General features: G+C 39.4%; 1 protein-coding gene across 5 annotated transcripts in view; it reads right to left on the minus strand.

The window, feature by feature from the left end:
- ANKRD17 (ankyrin repeat domain 17) overlaps window positions 1-14,769 on the minus strand; it is a 154,987-nt gene extending 140,218 nt beyond the window's left edge. For 4 of the 5 annotated variants that reach the window (XM_041726243.1, XM_041726242.1, XM_041726239.1 and 1 more), the window contains exon 1: window positions 14,347-14,769. In XM_041726243.1, the coding sequence (XP_041582177.1) occupies window positions 14,347-14,769 (423 nt within the window). The remainder of the gene's footprint in view (window positions 1-14,346) is intronic. The other variant, XM_041726240.1, reaches the window with a different exon arrangement.
- Window positions 14,770-25,344: the final 10,575 nt, after the last annotated feature.

Raw genomic sequence — 25,344 nt, forward strand, 5'->3', positions numbered from 1 at the left:
GACTCAGATGAAAATGACCTGTCCTAGTCTATCTCCTAGAAGTACAGAAAGACATGATCTACACCTAAACAAAGCAGCTCTTTCCTTATCGACGACTGGTTCAGGAATGGACACATGACCCAAGAAGATTATTTCAGGATCCAGGAGTAACTTTTTTTCTTTGTATTGCTAGCCATAACAACAATGTAATCCTAAATTATATTGGTTTAAGACATTAATTGTCCTCCAACATCCACACTCCCTTTTCTTTAGTAAAACACTTCTCCACAAGCTATATCTGTGTACCCAGCAAGAGCTGGGTCCTAGGTATGGACATAAAACTAAATTTTGGTCAGGAACTGATGTTTGCAATTTCTTGGACAATTCGTTAAAAGGAAGCTATCTGTGTATGCCTTTCTGTTTCTTATTTCTCATGTGCTTTACATTAGTTTTACATTAGGCCTGTCTTACAAAATACCATAGACGGGTGGCTAAACAACAAAAATTTATTTTCTCACAGTTTTTTAGGCTAGAAGTCCAAGATCAAGGTGTCATCAGGTTTGGTTTCTTTAGAGGTCTCCCTCCTTGGCTTGTAGACAGCCACCTTTTTGCTGTGTCCTCACATGACCTTTTTTGTGTGCATGTATTTCTGGTGCCTCTTGCTGTGTCCAAATTTCCTCTTCTTATAAGGACACTTGTCAGATTGGATTAGGGTGATGATCCACCCATATGACCTAATTTAACCTTAATTCCTTTTTTTAAGCATTACCTCTCAATGCAGTCACATTCTGAGATACTGGGGGTATAATAAAGCTTCTTTATTATTATTATTATTTTTTATCATGAGAAGTGCTCGCTTTAATCCTCATTTCCATCCCCCTCTCCCACCTACCCTCTAATAACCACTAGTTTCTTCTCTATAGTTAAGAGTCTGTTTCTTCGTTTGTCTTTTTTACCTTTACTTGTTTTGTCGGATCATATGGTATTTGTCCTTCTCTGAGTGATTTATTTTGTTTAGCATTATACTCTCTAGTTCTATTCATGTTGTTGCAAATATCAAGATTTCACTTTTTTATGGCTGAATAATATTCCTGTGTGTGTTACATCTTCTTTATCCATTCGTCAATTGAAGGACACTTGAGCTACTTCCATAATTTGGCTATTGTAAATAATACTGCAATAAACATGAGTGCATGTATCCCTTTGAATTAGTGTTTTTGTATTTTGGGGGTAAATACCCAGTAGAGTAAGGTAGTTCTATTTTTAATGTTTTGAGGAAACTCCATTCTCTTTTCCACAGTAATAATATCCAGTTTGTACCCCACCAACAATGGAGATTAGGGTTTCTTTTTTTTTTTTTTAAATGTCCAAGCTTTTAATTTTTTTAAATTTTTATTTATTTATGATAGTCACACACAGAGAGAGAGAGGCAGAGACATAGGCAGAGGGAGAAGCAGGCCCCATGCACCGGGAGCCCGACGTGGGATTCGATCCCGGGTCTCCAGGATCGCGCCCTGGGCCAAAGGCAGGCGCCAAACCGCTGCACCACCCAGGGATCCCGAGGTTAGGGTTTCAACATGAATTTTGGAGGGACACAATTCAGCCCAAAACAGGCTGGAACATGAATGTGATGTTAGTGACACAAATTGGACTTTGTAGATAAAGTTAACACCCTAAGGCAGAGCTGTCCAATAAAACTTTCTGTGACAATGTATATGTTCTATATCTGCACTCTCTAACATGGTAGCCACTAGCCACATGTGATTACTTAGATTAATTAAAACTAAATAAAACTAAAAATCTAGACCCTGTTGTACTAGGCACATTTAAAGCACTGAGTAGCCATACATGGTACACAGCTACTATACTGGACAGCACAGGTTAAGGGATGGTGTAACAAAACAGGAGCTTAGACCCATGCATGACCTGAAGGACTACCCCCAGGGTATCACATAACCAGATGTGTTTTGGAGTCTCTTTATTCCAACAATCCATCTTATATTTTAACCAACAGAGTAAATTGCCATAACAAATTCCTAAAAACTCTGGTAAGGCTCAGAGGACAGATAGCAAGGAAACACAACAGGCTGAAGAACCAACAACCTCTGTTATACAGTACCAAACCATTATGCCTGCAATAATGGGGAGGGCACATTATATGACTACCAAATGTGTATAACTCTAAGAAAAGCAATTAGAAAAACTCAGAATATTGGCGGCTGTTGGTTGTTTAAAGAACTGGCAAAAAGAACAGCTCCACCAAGAGTAACGCAGTTTGTAAACAGAGATAGACATAAATACAATGCCACCGAGGGAAGCTCTTTCAGTAGCAAACTCTAACCTGAATCCTGTAAATTGAGGCTTCTCAGGTTAGGAAAAGCAGGACTTTTGTGCTCCAAATATACCAAGAGAACTTTGTGACCTCAAAGGTTTTTTGCCACAGGGTAGCAAAGAACACGTGAAGAGTATTGCTTTCCCACCTGGGTTTTGATGTGTCAACTTGGTTAAACTCTGACTGATAAACCAATCAAACCTATTTTTTCAGATGCCCTCAAGGTAGCCCAGTAACAGGGAGAGCAGCACTATGAGAACGAAGAGCTTTCAAAAAATCTAACAGAGATCTTCTGCTGATGATAAAGTCATATGGTACTGACTTAAAGAAAACAGAATAGAAATTAAAGTTTTTGAAAGTTTTACCACCAAACTACATTACTAGCCTATAGAAACCTATGACTATGGGCAGCCAGGGTGGCTCAGCGGTTTAGCGCCGCTTTGGGCCCAGGGTGTGGTCCTGGAGACCTGGGATCGAGTCCCATGTCGGGCTCTCTACACGGAGTCTGCTTCTTCCTCTGCCTGTTGCCTCTGCCGTTCTCTGTGTCTCTCATGAATAAATAAATAAAATCTGAAAGAAAGAAAGAAAGAAAAGAAAGAAAGAAAGAAAGAAAGAAAGAAAGAAAGAAAGAAAGAAAGAAAGAAAGAAAGAAAGAAAGAAAAAGAAAAGAAAAGAAACCTATGACTGAACCTTAAATAACCCTTAATCTATACCAACTGGCAGGGAGCTATAAAAGTTGTACAATTTCTAGGGATGTCATCATCTTGAATGCCTATTACTTCAGATGTGGCAAAGGGAAATAACAAACAAGGAAGAATCACCTAAGAACAAAGCCAATGACATACACAATAATCAAAATGGCATTTTTATCATAGAGCAAAATCAAAGGCTTAACTGAGGAATTTATATGTTGCCAAAGCAGAGTCTTCGGTCAAGAAGGATTTCAGTATTAACATGGGCCAACTACTGCTATCTACTTCTGTTTCTTCCTTCTCCAACGAAGCATCATTATGATTATCCTATTCCTATTCACTGCTGTGCAATGGTTGGGCAAAATAAGAGACATATTATTTATTATCTTATAGATTACTGGCTGAATTAAGAGAAAAAGAATTATGTAAATATCTATCATGTTGAGCTACATCTAGTAACTGGATGAAACTTTGGAGTGATTCTTAAGAAAGGAAGAAAAGTATGTGTTAGAAGAAAGGTTTGTACAAATATTGGATGACCAAAAAGTTCACATCCATACTCAAGAAGAAAAGTTTAAATTGGAAATACACATACCAATAAAAAACAAATTTATAAATTGGAAATACACACTTGACAGTCACTAGCATTACATATAAATACACAAGACTAGATAAGATCACCTAAGAAGTGAGACTACACACAAGATGGAAAAGGGCCCACGACTGAGCAACGAGGTCCTAAATAATCAAAGAATGTACAGTGAGGGGAGTAGGAGGAAATAAGAAGACCAAAAAAAGCTGCTAGTAATGTCAAAACAGAAGAGGGTGGTATTACATAAGCAAATAGAGTAGCATTTTTTGAAGAGACAAAAATTGACCAACAAGATCAAATGCTACTAAAAAGAGTAAATAAGAAATGGACACAACAGTTAAATATTATATTTAAAAAGATACCTGTGTATCTTTCAAAAACAAAGCACAGCGGTATCAAAAGAAAATTTCTAAGAATATTTTCTTAAAATATTGGGGTGAAGGTCTCTAGAAATTATAAAAGAGTAAGTCATTTTACTACACAAAAATAAAAATGTTTCTACATTGCAAACATACTGTAAACAGAGAGCACAAATAATACTGTGAAGGATTATTATGCATAAATATAAACAGCACCAACAAATCACTAAGAAAAAGACAATTCTAATAGAAAAGGTAAAGGATATAACAGGAAATTTTCCAAAGAAATCCAAATGAAAAATAAAAATAAAAATTTATTCATGTCAATAGTACTCAGGAAAATGAAAACAAAACAAAACAAACACTTTTTTGTTTAACACGTTTTAAGAACTAAGATTGCTCATTTCCAGTAATATCCTTAAAATCCTGTTGATGGAAGTTAAACTTGAAGTATTTATTAAATTTAACACATGCATAACCTCTGGCTCAGCAATTCTTTCCAGGAATCCATCCCAAAGAAATATTTTTATACTCAAAAATAACTGTAAAAGGACATTTACTTCAGCATTATATATGTAATAGCAACGTACTAAAAACAATCAAAATGTCTACCAATATAGGGGCACCTGGGTGGCTCAGTTGGTTAAGCACTCCACTCTTGGTTTTGGCTCAGGTCATGATCTCAGGGTCATGAAATCCAGCCCCACATCTGGCTCCAAGTCTGCTTGAGATTATCTTTCTCCCTCTCTCTCTCTGCCCCTCCCTCCTTGCACATGTGCCTGTGCACACTTTCTCTCTCTAAAATAAATAAATCTTTTAAAAAATGTCTACCAATATAAAAGAGCAAATAAATTATGAACATTCATACTATGGAACATTCATAAGAAAATGAGAACAATGAGGCAAATCCTAATGTACTTGGTCAGACACACATCCCCCCTTCCCCACCCCACACTCATTCATTCACTCCTACCAAGAAAAGAAACTAGAACATTTGATATACACCAAGCTGTTAGTAGCATTTACTTTGAGAAAGAAGATAAAAAAATTTTATTAGAAGACTTTTATAAAGTATGAATGCATTCATTAGTTTTTATAGCTAAGTATGTAATCATTGACTGAAGACTTATCTTTTCAACTGATGTACTTTAAGTATGCTCATCAATTAAACTTTTAGCAGACAAAATGTGTAAGTGATAACTTTGTTCTGTGTGACAGATAATTTGATTAACATACACCAAGGGTGAAAGAAAAAAATTTCAAATAATGATTAATTCTGAAGGGTAGAATTATAAGTAAATGCTACATTTAAAATCTAACTTAGAAGGCTTTTAACATTGTACTCTACACCATCCTGTAACTCAACTCCTCATATTTTAACATATTTGTACCTGCATTAACCATAAGTATACCTTTATAACATCTATTCTTACTACAAAATCTTCACAGTAAAATTAGAATGGATGAATATTTGGTGTACTTTAATTGCTAAGGATATTCTAGAAAAAGAGCAGATACAGACTTCATCATATAAAAAAATAATCAGAACATAATACCACAAATTAGGGAGTATTCCAAGAGGCACTCATAAAAGATGTAAAGTCTACCCAGCTTATATTCAAAAACAGAAATAAAACAATCCCTATAATGAGACCAATTCTAAAGTTATATATACAGTATAATATATATAGCATATATAGTAGAGTATATATACTATACATACTATAGTATATATAGATATATATCTACAGTTATACTGAAAACACAGATCTCCAAATTAATTATACAAGACTAAAACCATCTTCACAGTTTTAAATTAGTATTAATTTATCTTAACATGAGTTAAATTTTATGAAGCTAGTAACAATGTTTCATGTGCCTTCAAATTCTTCATAATCCCTGATTTTGCTAGGTCTCAATAATGCTTTTTAAATTTATTTAGGAAAGTATAATAGTGGGCAGCCTGGGTGGCTCAGCAGTTTAGCGCACCACCTGCAGCCCAGGGTGTGATCCTAGAGATCCGGGATGGAATCCTATGTCGGACTCCCTGCATGGAGCCTGTTTCTCCCTCTGCCTGTGTCTGTGCCTCTCTGTCTCTCATGAATAAATAAATAAAATCTTTAAAAAAAAAAAAGGCAGCCCAGGTGGCTCAGCGGTTTAGCGCCTCCTTCAGCCCAGGGCGTGATCCTGGAGACCCGGGATAGAGTCCCACATCAGGCTCTTTGCATGGAGCCTGCTCTTCCCTTTGCCTGTGTCTCTGCCTCTCTCTCTCTCTCTCTGTCTCTCATGAATAAATAAACGTCTTAAAAAAAAAAAAAAGTATAATAGTGATATTTTCTAAAAATCAGAAAAAAAATTCCATCATTGAATTTTTCATGTATGTAAATTTAAGTTTTACTAACCTACAACATGAATAAAATAATTTAACTCAACATATACTTAAATATAGCTGACTTTTTAACATTCACTGAGAGGGAAATGGTTGAGATTACTATATACTCAAAACAGCTACACACAGGAGACTCAATAAATGTCAGGTAAAAGAATTAACTCCTATACTACATCCTGAACTAGTAAGTACTGGAGGCTTTATAACAGGACTCTTTCTGTTTGATTAAATTCAAATAAAATATAAGAGGAAAACGAGACAATAATGAGATCAAAGACTGAACTGGAAATAGACCTGAAATAACACAAACTAGAAGACAACTTCCTTTCCTTCTCAGGTCTCAGACTGAGACTGATAGGAAAGAAGGAAAGGAAAATAGAACTATATGTTAATGTTTATTCATTCCAAATTTAAAACTGATGAAACTAATTTTTCTACAGATCAAGTTATTTCTCAAAGGTTCTTTAATTACAAGACAATTCAAGAGGAAAACACAGATCACTAATTTTAGGATAGGTTATTTCTTCACCTTTTTTAAAAATTTTCTGCTTTATTTTTGGGGGGTATGGAAGGAAGGAAGGAAGGAAGGAAGGAAGGAAGGAAGGAAGGAAGGATGGATTAAATGAGACTTAATGATAGCCGAGGAGAGGAATGCCTGCTAGAGATATATGTGGCCTGATAGAGATGCATCTGTATAAACTAGTTTCATCAATTTGTCATGTCTGGTGTGTACTTTCAAATAATATCAAGAATTAAGAAATGAGGAGTTTACTTATTTTCAAAATTTAAATAACACTACCTAACACACCTCACATTTTTCTCCATGATTCAAGTTTCAGTAACTGATTAATCTGAACATTAAGTAACAAGCAATAAGAATATAATTAAGTATAATTTGCAATCCTCCTTGATCATGGATTCCATCCCTAACCCTCCAATCATTTTTAAATTATCCCACTCTAGATCCTCCCTAGTTTCGGTCAACAACATTTCCATGGTATAGCAGATGGAAATATACATAATCTATTTTGTGCAGAGGTATCACAGAATTATTTAAAATAAGAGTTATGATTCTCCAATACCGCATTTCATCTTGTTCCACACCATACTGAACTTTTACTGAAAACGCATGCTTTGTTTCAGTTCATTTACCAAAAAAAAACCACATTTTTTTACCCGTGACTCATAAAAACCTATTTAGCATTTTTAACCTATTCTCAACAACCTTCTCAAACACAATTCACTCTGACCTACTGTACACCTGAGAGGTATTTCACCATATTATCCAAATTATTTATAAATATACTAAATAATATTGGGTCCAAAAAATATTCCTAAAGTACTACAAACTTTACATTTTTTTGCAACTGACCCTCTTTTATGTCTAGTCTTACCCAGAAGTAAACTTAAGCCAACTCTTTCAAAAGATCAAGGTAATGTTTACGAGTTTTAGAAGATAACAGAAGGCAATCTGTGTTGTACTTTAAATAATCAGGTCTCTATTAATGTTGAGTTTCAAAGCATTTTTTGGGAAAAATAAAATCCAGTATGTCTTTTTTCAATAATTAAAATCTAAATTATAAATCATGATAAAACGTTATCTATGTTGTTCCACAACTTCACTTCCCCTAATGATTGAAAAAGTTTTTAAAGAGAAGAAAATATATGTAAGTTAAAAAACCACCAAACATGACAAAAGCTGTTTTGATTCTGCATGGCAAGTGGATAGGCATAACTACCAGACAAGTAAGGTTCCAGAGACTAAAAGGGTATTCATATTCACTCTTTACCTTCAATTCCCTAACAATTTTTTCTTCCCCCAAAAAGGTGAAAGTTGAAGGAAGTTAGTCAGATCGCGCATAGATTATCATGGATGTTGGTGCCCCCTATTGGTGCTAACAAAAACTAAGTGGTATCAACACACTATCTCACATACTACTATGAAGTGAAATCTTTTTCATCGATGTTGGTCAAGTCTGTAAAAATTATATGGAAGTTCATGACAAGTACCTTTACTAACCCACTAAGTCATCTTTGTAAGAATGCAGAATTAACTACTGTCATAAATGCAAATATGCTATCTCAAAGACCTAAAAACTGAACTTCCAGTCAACCAGATGGTAAAACTGGATGCCAGTAGAAGCAGTCTAGTAAATAGTCTAGCAAATTTTGGGAAGTCTCTGACGAACCCAAATATTTCCAGAGTAGTGGTTAAAGAAGAAATACTTATTAATTACTTATTTATTTTTACTTCTGACATCTAACTTCTTGAAAGCCTAGCAAAGGTAAGACACTAAGACTTACGTAACACATTGAAAACAGTGCAGCAGGAGATACAAAGATGTGTAAGGCAAGGTTTCCATCTTCAGATCTGATAGTTCTTAGCAGACTAGATGAAAACTGATTCATTAATTAAACAATTAAAAGACAAAATATGAGGACTTAAGTCAAGAGTAAGCGTAAGGTTAGTTTCCAGAAAGAACAAGTAAAGTAAGTTCTGGACTTCTCAACACAAATAGGTCTTCTGTGTTACCACATTACCTTGGCTACAAGCAGTTTCCCAATTCCAAACAATGCACATAAATGCCTGCCTGATTCCCCACTACTGCAGTGAGAATGTTTCAAAATAACAAGGTGGGAGGGAGGGAAGAGGCAGTCACCTGACCTCTCTAAAATATCCAATAAAAGTTCTGCACACACACACCATGGGTGTAAGGGAGAAAAGAATAAAATACTTATAAGCACCTTCGACAAAATCTTGGGTTTAATGTCAGGTATTCACAGCCTACCCAGATCCTAAGTCAACTCCTATTTAAAAGTAAAAATTTTTTGGCTTAAAATAAAGAAAATAACCTTGAAAACTAAAAATCTAAGAGAAGCAACAGACTGCTTCTAAAGAGGATAGTTTTCACTATCAAGTTTATTTTGTTAACAGTTGTTAATTCTAGATGGTAGGAACACGGACACACTTATCTGTACTTTTCTGTATTTCTTCTTTTTCAAGGAGTTGAATAAAAAAAAGAGAAGGTTAACAAGAAAATAGGAATAAGAAAAGGAAAGAAAAGCTTAGGGTAGTCAACTTGTCTTGAGTGGTTGCCCTACTACCTAAACGTTGTTCTCCTATACCATTTGAATTTGTTTTCACACCATCTGAAATGCCAACATCTAAGATGTCGCACTCAACACCACATAACAGAACATGTGAATGAATGAATTAATTAATAAATGAGTGAGTGAGTGAGCGAATGAACGAGGAGGCTTTGACTCAGACAGGTTACGTCCTGCTTTGCCACTTATTAGCTATGTGACTCTGATGAAGTTACCCAAAACCCTTCTAAGCCAGGATCTTTGCCTTTGAAATCAATATGAATATCCTCTCCCAACATCTGTATACTTCTGAAATTCACCCACTTTATTCAGGATCTACATTAACCATTTACTCCCACTCTCATACTTCCCAAAACCTGTATTTAATTATTGGTGCATTTTAAAATCAATGTGTCTTAAAACATGTTTCCTCACCATTACTTACCCAGTAGAGCAAAATGCCCAGCATATAATAGGAACTCTAAACATTTTATTAAATAATGAAACATATATAAAAATACCTACTTTGTAGGGATATGGTGAAAATAAAATGAAAATATATTACTTGTATTATCTCATTTAATTCTCATACCAATGATATAAAGTAGAACATACCTTACCATCATTTACATAAGAGGAAATTAAGGTGCAGAGAAGTAATACTTGCCTGAGATCACAAAGCTAGTGAGTAATGGATCATATCTATGCTCTTAACCATTATGTTGGATTTAACATACAGGAGGCACTGAATGATATTTTCTTATGTTTTTAAAATGTAATTGTATCTAGGAGGCTTAAGGTACTTATCAGGCATTCAACAATCAATGTATATTGGCTTAACTGGCTTTCCCTGTAATACCTATGGAAGAGGACTGTCACTAAGAATTAGTAACTAAAAGATACTGAAATAAGTCCAAACTTTAGCTATTTGGCAGTCCTGGATCCAAGAAGGGAAAAGGAAACTCAATTCCTTCTCTTGGTTTCCTAGATGAATTCTGGATCCTCCCTAAGTACTAGTTACTCACTGAAAATGTTTTTTATCAAGTATTGTGCTTAAGCAGTCTAGAAGACAAGATAATTATGACAGAACTATTTCTTCAAAGATCTTAAAATACCGCTTTATCAATTAAGAGATGAAAATGGGGAAAAGGTAAGCTTCTCTGGACTTATCTGGGATTCTACCACTGTAACAAAGGAACCTGGGTGGCATTTTTCCATTAAAAAACAACAACAACAAAAAGATTTTGAAGTGAATTTGAGAGAAAAATATTGACTGAAATAATTTTTCTCTCATACTCAACCCTACCTTTTCCAGGTCTACAAACAGATTTCTCCCTGGCCTTGCAAATTCTTTAAAAAGTGAGTGGCTCAGCGGTTGAGTGTCTTGTTTTCAGCTCAGGATGTGATCCCAGGGTCCTGGGATCACGTCCCGCATCAGACTCGCCATGAGGAGCCTGCTTCTCCCTCTCCCTATGTCTCTGCCTCTCTCTGTGTGTCTCTTATGAATAAATAAATCTTAAAAAAAAAAAAAAAAATAGTCAATACTAATTTATTCACTGACTCCCCTTGCTAAAATTTCACCACTAGATTTGTCTCTTAAATTTAAAGCCTCAAATTACCGGTAGGTAATAACTGGATAAAATAAAATAAAAATAACTGGAATTCTGAATAACTCCTACTAACATCTTTACATTTTATGCATCTTTAGCAAAAGTTACTTTTGAACATGAATGCTACCTTTACTAGCAAGTTTTTTCCCCTTCGAACTCTGCATTAGCAAACACAGACTGATAACATTCAATTACATTTAAAAATGCACTCAACAAAATGCAATGTTATTTCTGAAATGGAGTATCAACTCTCGCAATTTTAACTTTTGTGCATTACAACTTGTATGTTAGGAAATACAATTCTGTGTATTTTCCATGTTAGTCACCCACTGAAAGCCAACGAAATTCTGCATTTTTCAATTTCTGATCTAAGATTTTAAGTCAAATGGGAGCGGGGGAAGTAGGAGAGGGAAGAGGAGAGCTCCTGGTCTTATACTTTTGTTTTCAGGTATAGATGAAGTTACACATATTATCTAAAATATGATTATCCTATTCTGATATTGAAAATAAAATCCAATTCTCAACAAGCTATTCTAACATTTAATAAGAATTAGATTCCTGTTCTTCAACCTTCAAATAAAGCTGTTCTTTAAATTGAATCTCCTTTCCTTCCAACGTTTCCTCTTTCAGCAGATATACAGAATATCCAGCTAACATTTCTTCATAGCAAATGTATGTTTTTATTAAATTATCCTCCAATTTTTCAGTTTAAATACCTGAAACCACAACTATATACAAAAACTTTCATGTTCTTTTCTCTTTTTATGATTTCTATTGGAAGGAAAATCTCAAGGATCATATTATCCACATTTTTCATTGTGTAGCCAGTAACAGAATGAATTAGAAAATGGACTTAAATACCATGAGTATTAGCCACAAGATTTCCTAGCTCTAGAAAGCTAAACTTCTGCTGACATGCCAATAAAATGATAATATGAAAAACATTGCACAACTCATCCATTTGGCTTATAATGTACAGTGACTGTGAGATTTACTTCTTTATTTTGGTAAAGGATGGAGGCAGGTGCAGAGGCATACTGTATTCCTTTCTGTCTGCTCATCCCTCATGTACCTATATAGATTTATTTTTAATGGCTGTACTTTCTTACTTACACTTATTTCTCCTGACTCATCTTCATAACTGACAAACCCATTGTTTACACCACTGTGCACAAAACAAAATAAAGCATACTAGAAACAAAGAAACTCCCCTACCTAGTTGATGATAGTCAACATATATCATTCCCAATTTCTGAGGATAATAAATGTGACTCACAAAATTAACACCTATAAACTTACTAAAAGTTTTGCTTATTAGGCCAAATTTCAATGAACAAAACTACCTAGGTATGTGAAGTTTATAGCATAATATTCCAGTAAGTACTCCACTCAACTTGATACCAAGTTCCAAACCAAAGCTTGATATTTTGTGGGAGAATTTAAAATCTTAATTAAAAACTGGCATTTTGCCCACATCTGCATGATTGTGTTACCTTGAAGTTCACTGCAATTTCTTGGAAGATGTCAGGAGGGGAAAGAAGTGGTCATAAAAAATGTATTGGTCTGAACCATTAGAAAACTTTGATTTCTACTTTTGCTGCTATCCACCACAGTTTCCTCTAAACCTTGTTTTCCTCATTTTTAAAATAAGAGGGCTGAACTAGATCATTTCTAAAATGTTTCTCATCTCTGCAAAGAATCATACAAGTGAAATGATTCTAACTACCATAATAGATTTTATTGGAAATAAGAATCCCGCCACATCCTCCTCTTCATTGTTACAAGTGCAGCCCAAGTAACACACTATACTGAAAGGCCCAACTAAAACCAATACAAAATCTATCAATACAAACCTATTCTTAGAATTCAACAGGATAACGGAATAGCAGGGAATGTCCATCTTTTTGGTACACCTACTTGAACTATTACATCTCTACCTGTATAACTTCATCCAATCTGAGGTAAAAGAATCTGGTCTTCCAATAGAAGACAAGTCTCAAACTCGCATTTCTCTATTGGAACGGAACTAAAGATCCAATAGTACGATTTTCAAAAAAACAAGCCTTGCACCAAGATAAACTCTGTGGAAGAGAATAATGGCAAGTGATGCTTCTAGATAATTCAGTTGTTCTCTTACAAGTAGATTTAAAATCAGCCTTTCAGGTTATTTTCCTTCTGCTGCCTTAAGTTACAACTTCATTCTCCGAATCAAGATTTTCTAGCTTCCATTTCGGGGAGTGGACACGAGAGTTACAAAAGAGCTGATAATAAGGCTCTTATTTTTCGTCAGTATGGTATGTTTTACTGAGCTTTTGGGTTATATGTGGCCTTTGAAGAATAAGGTCCTGCAACGCCGCCTGTCTGTGGACCCAGGAAAAATCATAAACAGTTATGAAACCAGATCACTAGGACAAACCAAGAGGCCTTCCTATTCCGACTCAGCACAACCAAGGCTGGCTTCAAAGCACTGTTCAGCTGCCCCCCAGTATCTGGAAAGCGACAGGGCCCGGCTTTCATTTTTCCTCACTGGGGAAGCACCTGAAGGTGCACAGGTGTGCGCGTGTAGGAGTCAAACGTATCTTTCAGCCACTGAGTTACGTGTGAATGTATGTGGATCTAAAATCAGTTCACCCTCGATCCATCCAAAATCCTTGTGAGATCAAAGAACTAAAAGCTACTTCAGCAGCCACAATCAATCGTGAAAAAATAAAAAAAAAAAAAAAAAACCAAACCTGCAGCAGAACAGTATGGAAAAGTACAGCTTCTCACGTGTTTCTCGCAGACACAAATACTTAGCTCCGCGTCCGTCGCAGCCTCCCCTCCCCTCAGAAGTGCTCCCTTGCACCTCGCAAGTGGGAGAAATCTACCCACCTCCCGGCCTTGCCCCAGAGGCCCAGCTACCTATTATCTGACCCCTCCCGTTCTGGGCCCGCCCCCGCCCCCGCCCCCGCCCCCGCCCCAGGAGTGGCGCGGCCCTACTGACCCCAGGCGGACCCCGCCGGGGGAGCGAACCGGGAATCTAAGCAGCTCCCTCAGGCCCAACCGAGTGAACCGTCCCGGGGCAGCAGCGGGTTATCCGAGGCCGGGGGCCCCGCGGTCCGCCCACCCCCACGTGTCCGCTACCCTCCCCCACACCCCGCGCCTCACGGTCCAGGCCGGGGAAGCAGCGGGGACGGCGGAGAGCGGCTCGACCCGCAAGGACGTGTCCCGCCGCAAGTCCCCTCCCACCCCCGGCCCCGGCCCCGGCCCCGGCCCCGGCCCCTTACGGCCCCTTCCTCCCTCCGTCCTCGGGAGCCCGGCGCTTGCCTCAGAGACCTCCTCTTCCTCGTCGTCGTCGTCCTCTTCTTCCTCGCTGTTGTTGCTGCTGGTGCCGCCGCCGCCTCCGCCGCCGCCGCCGCCGCCGCTGTTGTCGCTGTCGCTGCTGCTGTCGCTGCTGCTGGGGGGTCGGCAAGTCCGGTTGCGCTTGGCCTTGTGGTGCTGCTGCTGCGGCGGCTTCTTCTTCAGGAGCAGGTCGCACACTCGCACCATCCCACGAGGAGAGGAGGCCGAGCGAGCCCCGCCGCCGCCGCCGCCGCCTACGCCGCCGCCGACCTCCGCTGCCGCCGCCGCCGCCGCCGCCGCCGCCGCCGCGGGGGGGCCCGCCACGGCCGCCACCGCCACCGCCGGGGGGCTCCCTTCTCCCTCAGCCGCCGCCGCCGCCGCCGCCGCCGGAACCGTCGCCTTCTCCATCCCCAGGGGAAGCGGGAGGGCGCGGACGGGGGAGGGGCGTGGGGGCTTCGCTCTACCGCGACTCCGGCCGCACCGGGGCCGACACAGCGCTCGGCGCCGCCTCCGCCGCCACCGCCTCGGTCACCTCTACTGCCGCCGCCGCCGCCGCTCCGCCAGCTCTCACCTCGTCTCGCGATACCAAGGGCGGGGAGCCTGACGGCGGGAGGGAGGGAGCGGGAGGGAGCGGGAGGGAGCGAAGCGCGGCGGGGCGGGGGGGTGCGGCGTGAAGAGAGACGCGGCTGCCGGGACAGCCGGGGGACGGGAGGCCGCGGCAAGGCGGCGGCGGCGGGCCCAGGGCGGCTGCCGCTGGACGGGCGGCGGGGACGGGAGGCCCGCGGTCGTCGCCGCAGAGCCCGCGGGCGCCCGGATCGCTTCCCTCCGCTCGCTGTTTCCCCCACACATCCAGCGCCTCAGACCTCCCTTCTTCCTTCCTCGCTGCTGACTGGAACGCGGCCGCGGCCGGAAGTGCGGGTGACGCCATCAGCCGTCGCCCGAGCGGCGGCGCGCGGGCGGCCGAGAGACGGACGTGAGATCTGGAGGGCGCGGGGCGGTCCTGCGAGCGAGCGGGACGCCGGCAGCGCCAGGTCCGGGCGGGGCCTCCTCCTGGACGGCCGTACGTCGGTTTATTCCTGGCCATTTTTTTTACTTATTTATTATTTTTTATTTATTTTTTATTTATTTTTTAACCCCCCCCGCCCCCGGCCGGATCGTGACGAGGACTTCGGATCTCTGAGAGATGGCGTCGTGGAAGGGAAGGAGCCCTCTTCGCCTAAGTCCAAGCGCTGAGGCGGACGCTTCCTGGACCTGAGTTTCCACTCGCGTGGTAGGAAGGACTTGGACGAGGTGATGCCCGACATGACGACGACTTTGAGGTTTCCAAGAAGAAGGAAGGAGACCGGAGAAGGAAGCCCGCCGGGCTCCGGAGACGCGTCACGGAACGACCCCTCAGCTCCTCCACCCGTCACCGACGCCGCCTTCATCTGCGGAGCGAGCGGGATCCACCATCACAGGCGTCTGCGCATCCCCGGGGGGGAACGTCGTGAAGGGGGCGTTCGAGTTCGTTTGCAGACACGTGGAGAACTTCCAGGACTTTTGGAAATAATAGCGGAGCTGATTGGACTCAGAATTATCCCGTTTCTGGTACAATAAGAGGACAGCGGCGTAAGGAAGATGAAGCAGACATCAGAGGCAGATGTACTGGCACAGGATAAAAAAGTATGTCTCAGCTGACACAGTTGCCATTTTAAGGCTGCTGAGTTTAATCGAGTGTGCCTGCTTTTTTTTTTTCTTTTTTTTAGCATTTTTTTTCTTTTCAGCATTGGCATACCATATGAAATGTGGGCAGTTGCCAGTACTCTAGAGTACTATGGCAGAATTGGCAATGACTGAATCAGTTCATTCAAACAGAAATTCATCATGCTCCTACTGTGTGCATAGTTTTGTTTTTTTGTTTTTTTTTTAAATCAAAGTCTCTACTTCCAGGGGCTTCTGGTATAATAAGTGCTGTAGGAAAAGACACACGCTAAGCTCACTATCCACCTGTCTGTCCCTCTCCTACAGCAGTTGCTGAGTTCCTGTGCAGAACATCACACCGTATTGTGTATCCCACCCACTACAGCTGTAGGTTCTAGAACCTCAGCTGGGTTCCTCCCTCCTACTCTGTATACCCATCAGCACCTTCTTTTCCCTTCTCACCAGAACACTTTTTACAGTCTTAAGTCCCGGCCGCATTTCATTGTATGACTTTACTTCAAATGTCAAAAGAAGATCGATGCCCTCCACATTGCTGGTTCCACACTATTTCCTTTGCTTCACAATTCTTTAAGAGGATTCTGTGTTCAATATCTCTGTTGTCTTGAACGTAACTCATTAACCCTTTGCATTCTAACTTCTGTACCTATCACACTAGGAAAAGCACTCACTTTAATTCCATTATTAGAAGAAAATAAATTTTTATCTTTTCCATAGTAGCAAAATGAATATCTTTTTTTCTATTTATTATAGTCACACACAGAGAGAGAGAGAGGCAGAGACCAGGCAGAGGGAGAAGCAGGCTCCATGCACCGGGAGCCCGACGTGGGATTCGATCCCAGGTCTCCAGGATCGCGCCCTGCGCCAGAGGCAGGCGCTAAACCGCTGCGCCGCTCAGGGATCCCCGCAAAATGAATATCTTATTGGGACTAGTAGGATATAGTCAAGCCTGTTAAAATAGAGCCCCTGCAGTGACTTTCTGTTATTTTTATATAGCTTTTGTTGTTGTCATTTGGTTGGTTGGTTGTTTTGTTGTTGTTTTTGTGTGTGTCTGTGTTTTGGTTTTTGTTTTTCAGAGCCTTGTGTCTGAGACTTGACTAGCCATTCATGGAACATTTCTTCTTCCTGGACGTATAGCTAGTCTGAATTTCCCAATTTCCTTTGCAAGTTGGAGCCATGTAGTTGACTTTTAGCCAGTGAAATGTGAATGGAAGTGATGCACTCATTTCCAGGCTTAATAAAGTTCCTCCCGTCTTCCCTTATTCTTTCTCCATCAGCTTATAACTAGTATCATAACCTTGAAAACTATATGTTGGAGATGCCAGTGCCAGAAGAGAGGCACATGAGTAGCTAAATCATTACTTGGAAGCCTGCCACTCCAAATAAAAAAAATATAAATAAATAAATAAGAACTCTTTGGGGCTTATTACAAGAGAGAAAATTGAGATTTGAGAATTTATGTATTATAGGAGCTAGAATGACCATAACTAATCTGGAACTTGGTACCAGAAGGGGAATACTGCTAGGACAGTAATCTAAAATATGTTGCATTGTCCTAGTGATGATGTAGCAGAGGTTGTAGAAACTGATATAGGAGGCTGAAAGAAGACCTAGGTTTTATAGGGGCAACATAATTGAAAAGTATATCACCTATCTATTGAGACTAGTTCCAGAGGAAATAGTTCAAAAGAATAAAAGTGATAGTGTTTTTTGAATTTTACATTTTGCTGTTAGCAAGGTTTTTCTAAAAAGATGAGCTCAAGGAAAGAATTGCAGAAATGAAAACGCATAAGAATACTTGGAAGGATTGGAAATTCTGACTTTCTAGACCTTGAGTGGTAACAAATGAAATGGAAGAAGCCTTGACTATAGTTCAGGAACAAAGATATCAAGGCTTTCTTGTTCCCAACCAAGCCATTATTTTAGATGGCCTGAAGGTGGCTGGGATGAAGTTCTAGAGAAACAGGCATGAGGACAAGGAAGCAAAGAAGTAAATCAGGTTTGAGAATTATGTAGGAAAGAACTTTGGGTTGGGACACCTGGCTGGCTCAGTCAGAAGGGCATGTGACTCTTGATCTCAGGGTCATGAGTTCAAGCCCCAAGTTGGGTGTAGAAATTACTTAAATACTAAACTTAAAAAAGAAAGAAAGAACGAACGAACTTTGGGTGTAGTTACTGGAAGCAAATCATCACAAGACTAAATTTTTGAAGGACTTTTATTACTAATCAAATTATTAACTTGGTTCAAATGTTATTCAAGTATTAAAACAGTAAGGCCCCAGGCTTTCATAAAAAGAAAATAGGACATAAACACTTTATAGCATCCCTGTAGCCACATAGGATGTGGCATGGAGAATATCGGACGACATATCAGAGGTTGATACCGGGAGCTATACAGAAGACAAAGGACAACAGAGTTCTCCCAAAGACTAGACTGAGGTCCCATCGAGTCTTCTACTCTCAAGGAAGGTGGATCACAAAATGTCCATGCAGTATTTCATCATCATTATGTATTCACATTGCCTAGTATCTCACATTTTTCTCTTCCCAATAAGACTATAGTGTAATTACCTATCTCTGATTTACCACTGTACATTGGGTTTGTGGAAGCATGGGGTTATATTAGAGATAACTTGTCTTTTTAGTTCATGGGTTACACTTGGACCTAAGAGAACTGCACACTACTTATAAACCTAGACTTTAAGCCTGACCTAGTAACTCAACAGAATTTTAGGTTGTCTCTGTTGGAGTTGGAAGTGTTCTCTGTGTGGGAAGAGAAGGTAAAATAGATATTTAGTGATCAGAATAGTGGACTCTTGCAGACACTAGATTCTTTCTCTGGGCACACAGATTATATTTCCCTGCCTCCCTTGCAATTAGGCTTGCCGGTGAGGGGTGCCAATTAGGTTCTAACAGGTGGGATATGAGTAGAAGTGATGTGCTCCTGTTGCAGCTGTGGTCTAGAAAAATAGCACATGAAAAGTTCAAGATCTCCATGTTCCCCACCAACTCGAGGCCGATGAACACATTTGTATTAGAAGCCATGTGTTGAAGATGGCCAAGCCACAGGGTAGAAGGACTCACTTGGATTAGAGTTTATATGCATTCTTTTGTGTTAAGCCACAGATTTGGAAATTATCCTAATATAATCCTAGCCTTCTTACCCAAGATGCAACTGTCCACTACCCATGATACCACAGGAATGGGCCCATGAATCAGGTCAGCCAAAGTACCCTAACTACACAGTCATAATGATCGGTTCAGGCATGGGCGAGCTAACAAAACAAAGCCAGTCAGAAAAAGTCTCACCGTTTTGGCTAGCACTATCGAGAAAGAGGTACCTCACTCTGGAATTATGCAAGAACTTAACTCTCTATGGCCTATCATCGCCATGTGAAGTGGACTTGCCTGAGAATGAAATTGTAAGAGAAGAAAAGAGCCCATGATTGGAGGCATGTATTTCCTGGCTCTCTCCCTAGAGTTAATATACCAAGGGTAAGGGGTAGATACTACCAGGAAGACTTCAGAATTCAAACAGAGCTTGTGGCTTATTCCTAGCTCCCCACCAGGAAGTTTGCCCAACAAGGGCAACTACAAAAAAATAAAAAATAATGCAGCATATTCTGTTTAAGCGAGTAGCCCAGGCAGCTTGATAACGACTCTCACTCCTGTGCCTTTCTTGATGACCGTGGACTGAAAAGGAGATACAGAATCTCTCAAGAGGTATGTAATCTTGGCTCACAGCCTAACCGCTTGCAGGACAGGGTGGTGGAAACTTGTGGCAGAGGCTATGGTATGAATCCAATGGATTGAATAGAAGATCCTATTGAGAAGATACTAATATCCATACATTTTGAAGTAAGGGCAGAGGGAAAAGAATCACACTTTAACTGAGAGAGTAGATTACAAGTCGTATGAACAACAGACCTTTCAACAACAAATTTAGACACCTAGCAAACCATATTTCCCTCCACCAATGCCATGAGGGTAAAGAAGTTATCTCTAGCAACCAGATTAAATCTTAGAGGAGAATGAGAGCAGTCTAATAATAATAATAATAATAATATCTTAACCTTTGAATTCCTGAACTTGAATAAAAAAATTAATGTGAAATTCAAAACAGACTGTTAAACTGGAAGAGTAAGAATCTCAAAATGGCAAGGTTTGTGTTTTTATTCCTTATTAGTCTATAAAATAGTACTTGTGTCAACAAGTGACATAGTCTAAAATGTAAAACCAGTGAGTTTATGTGGGATGCACAGTAATAAGATTCCTTAGCCCAAGGTAGGAGGTTCGGCACTATTTAACACATTGAGTTTTAAGTTTTAGGCAATGTCTATATCAAGATGGTAGTTCTAAGAGAATTGATAGGAAAACGTCAGGATTTTGGAGTGTTTCTTTTAGCGAGATCCTACAAGAAAAGGATGCACCTCAGTCCAAGCTAGCTCTCTGAATGCAGAAGAAAGAATGTATTTCTAAGACACTCTTTCTGTGTGTATTGTATAATCCATGTGCCTGAGAATTAACTTGCATCTCACAGATTTGGAAAAAGATTCTTTATCCTGAGCTAATGTTAGTGCAAATAAAGATAAGGAGTTAGACACCCCGTAAAAGATATCATTGGAACCCTGGAAAAAGCTTGATCCTCGATTACCTCATGCATCTATTGCTATATTCATTCTGTCTGACAAAGGCTGGCAAATTCGTTGTAATGTGAGGAGCCATTCCCTGAGATGCAAGTTGGGGGCAATGGGACAGTTAAAACCTAAGTGCACTATTCCTAACTCATTCTTCAGTTTAAAATTGGAGGGATGCCTGGGTGGCTTAGTGGTTGAGCGTCTGCCTTTGGCTTAGGTCATGATCCCAGGGTCCTGGGATTGAGTCCTACATCAGGCTACCCGTTAGGAGTCTGTTTCTCTCTCTGCCTATGTCTCTGCCTCTCTCTGTGTGTCTCTCATGAATAAATAAAATCTTTAAAATTTTGGATGGAAAAGCCAAAATAGAAATACATATTTTAATTGATGGAAGGATAGGTAAAGAAATATGTAGTTAAATTTAGTTGGTTGTGGGATAGATGTTGCATTCCAGCCTTACAACCTGTTGCTTAAGGACAGAAAACAGATTCATATGCCATCTCCATTCCTTGTTGCTAAACCACAGTTACCAAAAAGCAAAGTGACCAGCAGCCAGCTATGATTACCAAGACAATTGTACTGACAGAAATACCAATCATTGCAAACAAGGGCCTGTGTAAGGGATAAGGGAGCAGAAGGCCAAAGCCCTCTTCTGTGTAAGGGATAAGGGAGCACCTTTCAGAGAGCGAACTCACGATCACTATATTAGCTGACCAAGGACCTCATCCACTAGCTAATTAAGAGTGCCTGTGGGGCACCTGAGTGGTTCAGTTGGTTAAGCGTCGGACTCTGGGTTTCAGTTCAGGTCATGATCTCAGGATTGTGAGATTGAGCCCCATGTGACTGCCCTTAACTTGCCTTAAGTTTTTACCACTACCTAATAAAATTATCTTTATCATGCTGTACCACAAAGAGCTATATCCAGACCTGACCAAAAGAAATGCAATCAGAACTCTTGATTTTCAAGCAAGATGCGATAATTGGATGAGACTTTGTCGTTTTTCCCAGGAGAGTATTTCAGTTGTCCCCAGAATAATTACATTGTCGTAAGCTAGGACATTTTTGAAATTTTATGTGCTGAAAGAAGCACAAGTATAGAAGGTAGGTAGCCAAGGGGTGGAATGTTGTAGAAAACACTCCAACACTTATTTTTCTATGTTCATCTTTTCAGGAAATGCCTTTCCTCTAGTGATAAAGCTGCCATTTATATGACTCTTTTTTTCCCCCTGTCATAAAGATAGGCATATGAGCCAGGCCAGTCTTTCCAGTTACCTATGAAAATTTTGCTGGGGCTAGAGCTGCTGACATAACATGGAGTGAGCCTATCTTACCATCCAGCAAAGACAAAAGAAGGCAGATATGAACAATAAAGAGTAGAGTCCAAATGATTTTTTAGATCTAGGATTAGATCCACTGTCCATTAAGTGGCCACTAAGTTCTGCCTTTTCTCTCACCCATCCTTGTCACCCTCATTTAAGCTATTTTAAAGTAGGTTTTATTCATTTGCAATTAAAATAGCCTTAACTAATGTAACCCCTTGGGCGATATAGTTCCATTTTTAGAGAATATTACAGAAAAAGGATTGAAGCATTAGTTACAGGTGCCCCACCAACACCATCATGGAGACATTTCCTCAGATGACTTTGTTGGAGAAACTGACTTTATTAAGGAAGATGATTTATGATTAATTCCTAATTGCTGAAGTCATTAGCCTCTTTTCAGCCTCTACTCTACCTGACTTTTGTGGAATTTGACATCAATTGTTGCATATTCCAAGGGATCTCAAGAAAATAATTCCCCTCTTCTGGTTCTGAACAATTTAAGGAATAAAGCAAAGTGGAAATGGGGGCCAAAATACCACCTTTTAACTGATAATATTAAGTTGATTGATATTGCTTAGTACTTATACCCAGAGTTAGGCCAATTTATACCTTCAATTCCTAGCAACACTTGACAAGGACAGCATGGAGGCTGAAACGACAATTTGGTTTCTGTGTACAACCTTGTCCTTGTAGGTTGGAGGACAGAGCTAAATATTATGATCTTCACAAATTCACTACTCATATAAATCACTCAATTTCCCAAGTATAGAGAAGGACCTCCAACTAGTTGAGGTCCTTTTACAGGAAGCAAACATCAGAAGCACGCAAGATGCTTTCTCCACTGGTATCAATGACCAATCCCTACTTGAAACCCACTTCCTTTAATTTCCATGATAACTTCCTAGTTGCTTTATATCTCCAGTCAATCCTACTCAATATTCTTTATAGGTCTTTCTTCCTCCATCTGGCTTTTAGATGTTAAAGAGTTTCCCCATGATTCATGCCATTGCCTTATTTCTATATTATATCTTCTCCCTAAGGAATCTCATTTCAATTACCATGTAAAGGCTAATGAATTCATTACCCTTATCTTCAACCCATATAGATTGAGGGTTATCAGTGGAATTACTGTGTTTAAGCTAACTTTTATCTCCAACCTAAACAGATCTAAGATTATCAAGTCCTTTTCATTCTGTGTCCTCTTATCCAATTACTTTCTTTGTCCTCACAACCACTACCTTAATTTGGCTTCTACCAGCTTTTACCCGCACTATTTCAATAGTCTAGTAATCTTTCTGGCTCTGGCCCTAGTCTACTCCATTTTATCCTCCACATTGCCATCTGAGTTACTTCTTTATCTTGTAAAAACAATTCATTTCTGAATGCAAAAACAATTTGTGTCCATTGTAGAACACTTAAAAAAACATACCTTTTTAAAATCTATTTTATGAGCATATTTTCATGCCAATGGGTATTCTCTATATTTGTATTGAATACATAATGGGTATATCACTTTAATACAAGCACTGCAAAATACTAATCTATAACCAAAACTATTATATGAACATGTTATATCCTGTCACCACAGTACTTCAAAGTTCTTTGAATTTTGAATGCGTTTACATAACACACACTTTTTTCAGTTCACCACAGTTCACACAAATTCCTATTTTCCAGTGTTATTCCTTCATTTTTGTCAGCTACCTGTTTTTATTTTGTTGTTGCTATTTTCTGGAGGGTTTGTTTTTTTTTTAAATTTTCAGCTTTTATTATGAAAAGAAGAGCTTGATTCCAGTTCATCTGGTGTTTTTTTAAAAAATATTTTGGGAGGCACCTGGGTGGCTCAATTGGTTAAGCATCCAACTCTTGATTTGGGCTTAGGTCATGGTCTCTGGGTTGGGTCAGGAGATTGAACCCAGCATTGGGCTCCACGCTGGGTGTGGAGGCTTGACCTGCTTGAGATTTTCTCTCTCCCTCTGCCCACCCCAAGCTCCCCCAGCTCATGCACAGATACTTTCTCTCTCAAAAACATATATAATATATATTATAATATTATATGATATATAATATATACCATATGATATATAACATAATGTATTGTATGACATAATATATATTAGATACAATAATATATGATCTATATATTATATATATATAGGCATTTAAGTTGAAAGGGACATTTTATCCAATATAAGAATGTGATTTTCATTCATCCACGTGGGATCTGCTACCTACCGACTCTACTAGTCACTGTGTTAGGCAAGAAAATGGTGAACAACACAACATGGTCCTTTGTTTAATGTGAGAGACATAGAAATGAAAAACTTCCAAAGGGGAAACCTGGCCTAGGGACTTTTGTTTGAGGGTGGAGCTTTCCTGAGAAAATAATGTTTGAACTGAGATCTCTAATAGAAATTACTTAGGCAAAATAAAATAGATAATATCACTGGCCAAAGTAGTATATGTAAAAAAATATATATAGTATGTGTACAAAAGTCCTGAAAAGGGAGGTAGCAAATTGTGTGAAAAGAGCTGAAACACATGGGGCACCTGGGTGGCTTAGTGGTTGAGCATCTGCCTTCAGCTCAAGTTGTGATCCCAGAGTACTGGGATCGAGTCCTCTATCAGGCTCCCTTCAGGGAGCCTGCTTCTCCCTATGTCTCTGCCTCTCTCTGTCTCTCATGAATAAAGAAATAAAATCTTAGAAAAAAAAAAGCTGAAACACGTAAAGGGAATGGAACAATTTTTGCAAGAGGAGGCTAGAGAAGTTAGCAACAATTTTTGCAAGAAGAGGCTAGAGAAGTTAGCAGAAGCCAAATCATTCAGGGCATTACAGACCACAGGAAGGAATCTTGAGACAGATGTTGAGATGAAATCTGCCTCCCTTTAATTGCTATCATCCAAAGACCCTAGTTTTTTTCCCTTCTTTTCAGTTACTCCTCATATAATATGATTTTGAGGTCACTTTTACCCTCTGATCACTCTTTTATAATTTTCTTAGTCTAGTGCTCTGAAAGCAGAGCCAAGTAAGAAATAGTTAAGCTGGGGGCTAGAGGGATGACAATCTATAGTAATACTACCAAATAGTAATTAACTAGTGGTCACTTTAGTAAAACACAGTTGCCACGCAATTCAAATTTAATTAAAGGTATTGGGTAATGAATATATATTTTACATTAAATTCTCTTTCAAAAGTATGTCTCATATCTCAAGGTTTATTTAGGTTAAAATTAAAATCATATTGCTTTTTGTATTAGTTCTAGGTTGGGTAAAGAGGAATATAGGAACGGGGAAAACTTAAAGATTACTATATAGCAAGAGAAAGCCAG

The sequence above is a fragment of the Vulpes lagopus genome, chromosome 12, assembly GCF_018345385.1.
Source record: "Vulpes lagopus strain Blue_001 chromosome 12, ASM1834538v1, whole genome shotgun sequence".
In the NCBI taxonomy this organism is placed as follows: domain Eukaryota; kingdom Metazoa; phylum Chordata; class Mammalia; order Carnivora; family Canidae; genus Vulpes; species Vulpes lagopus.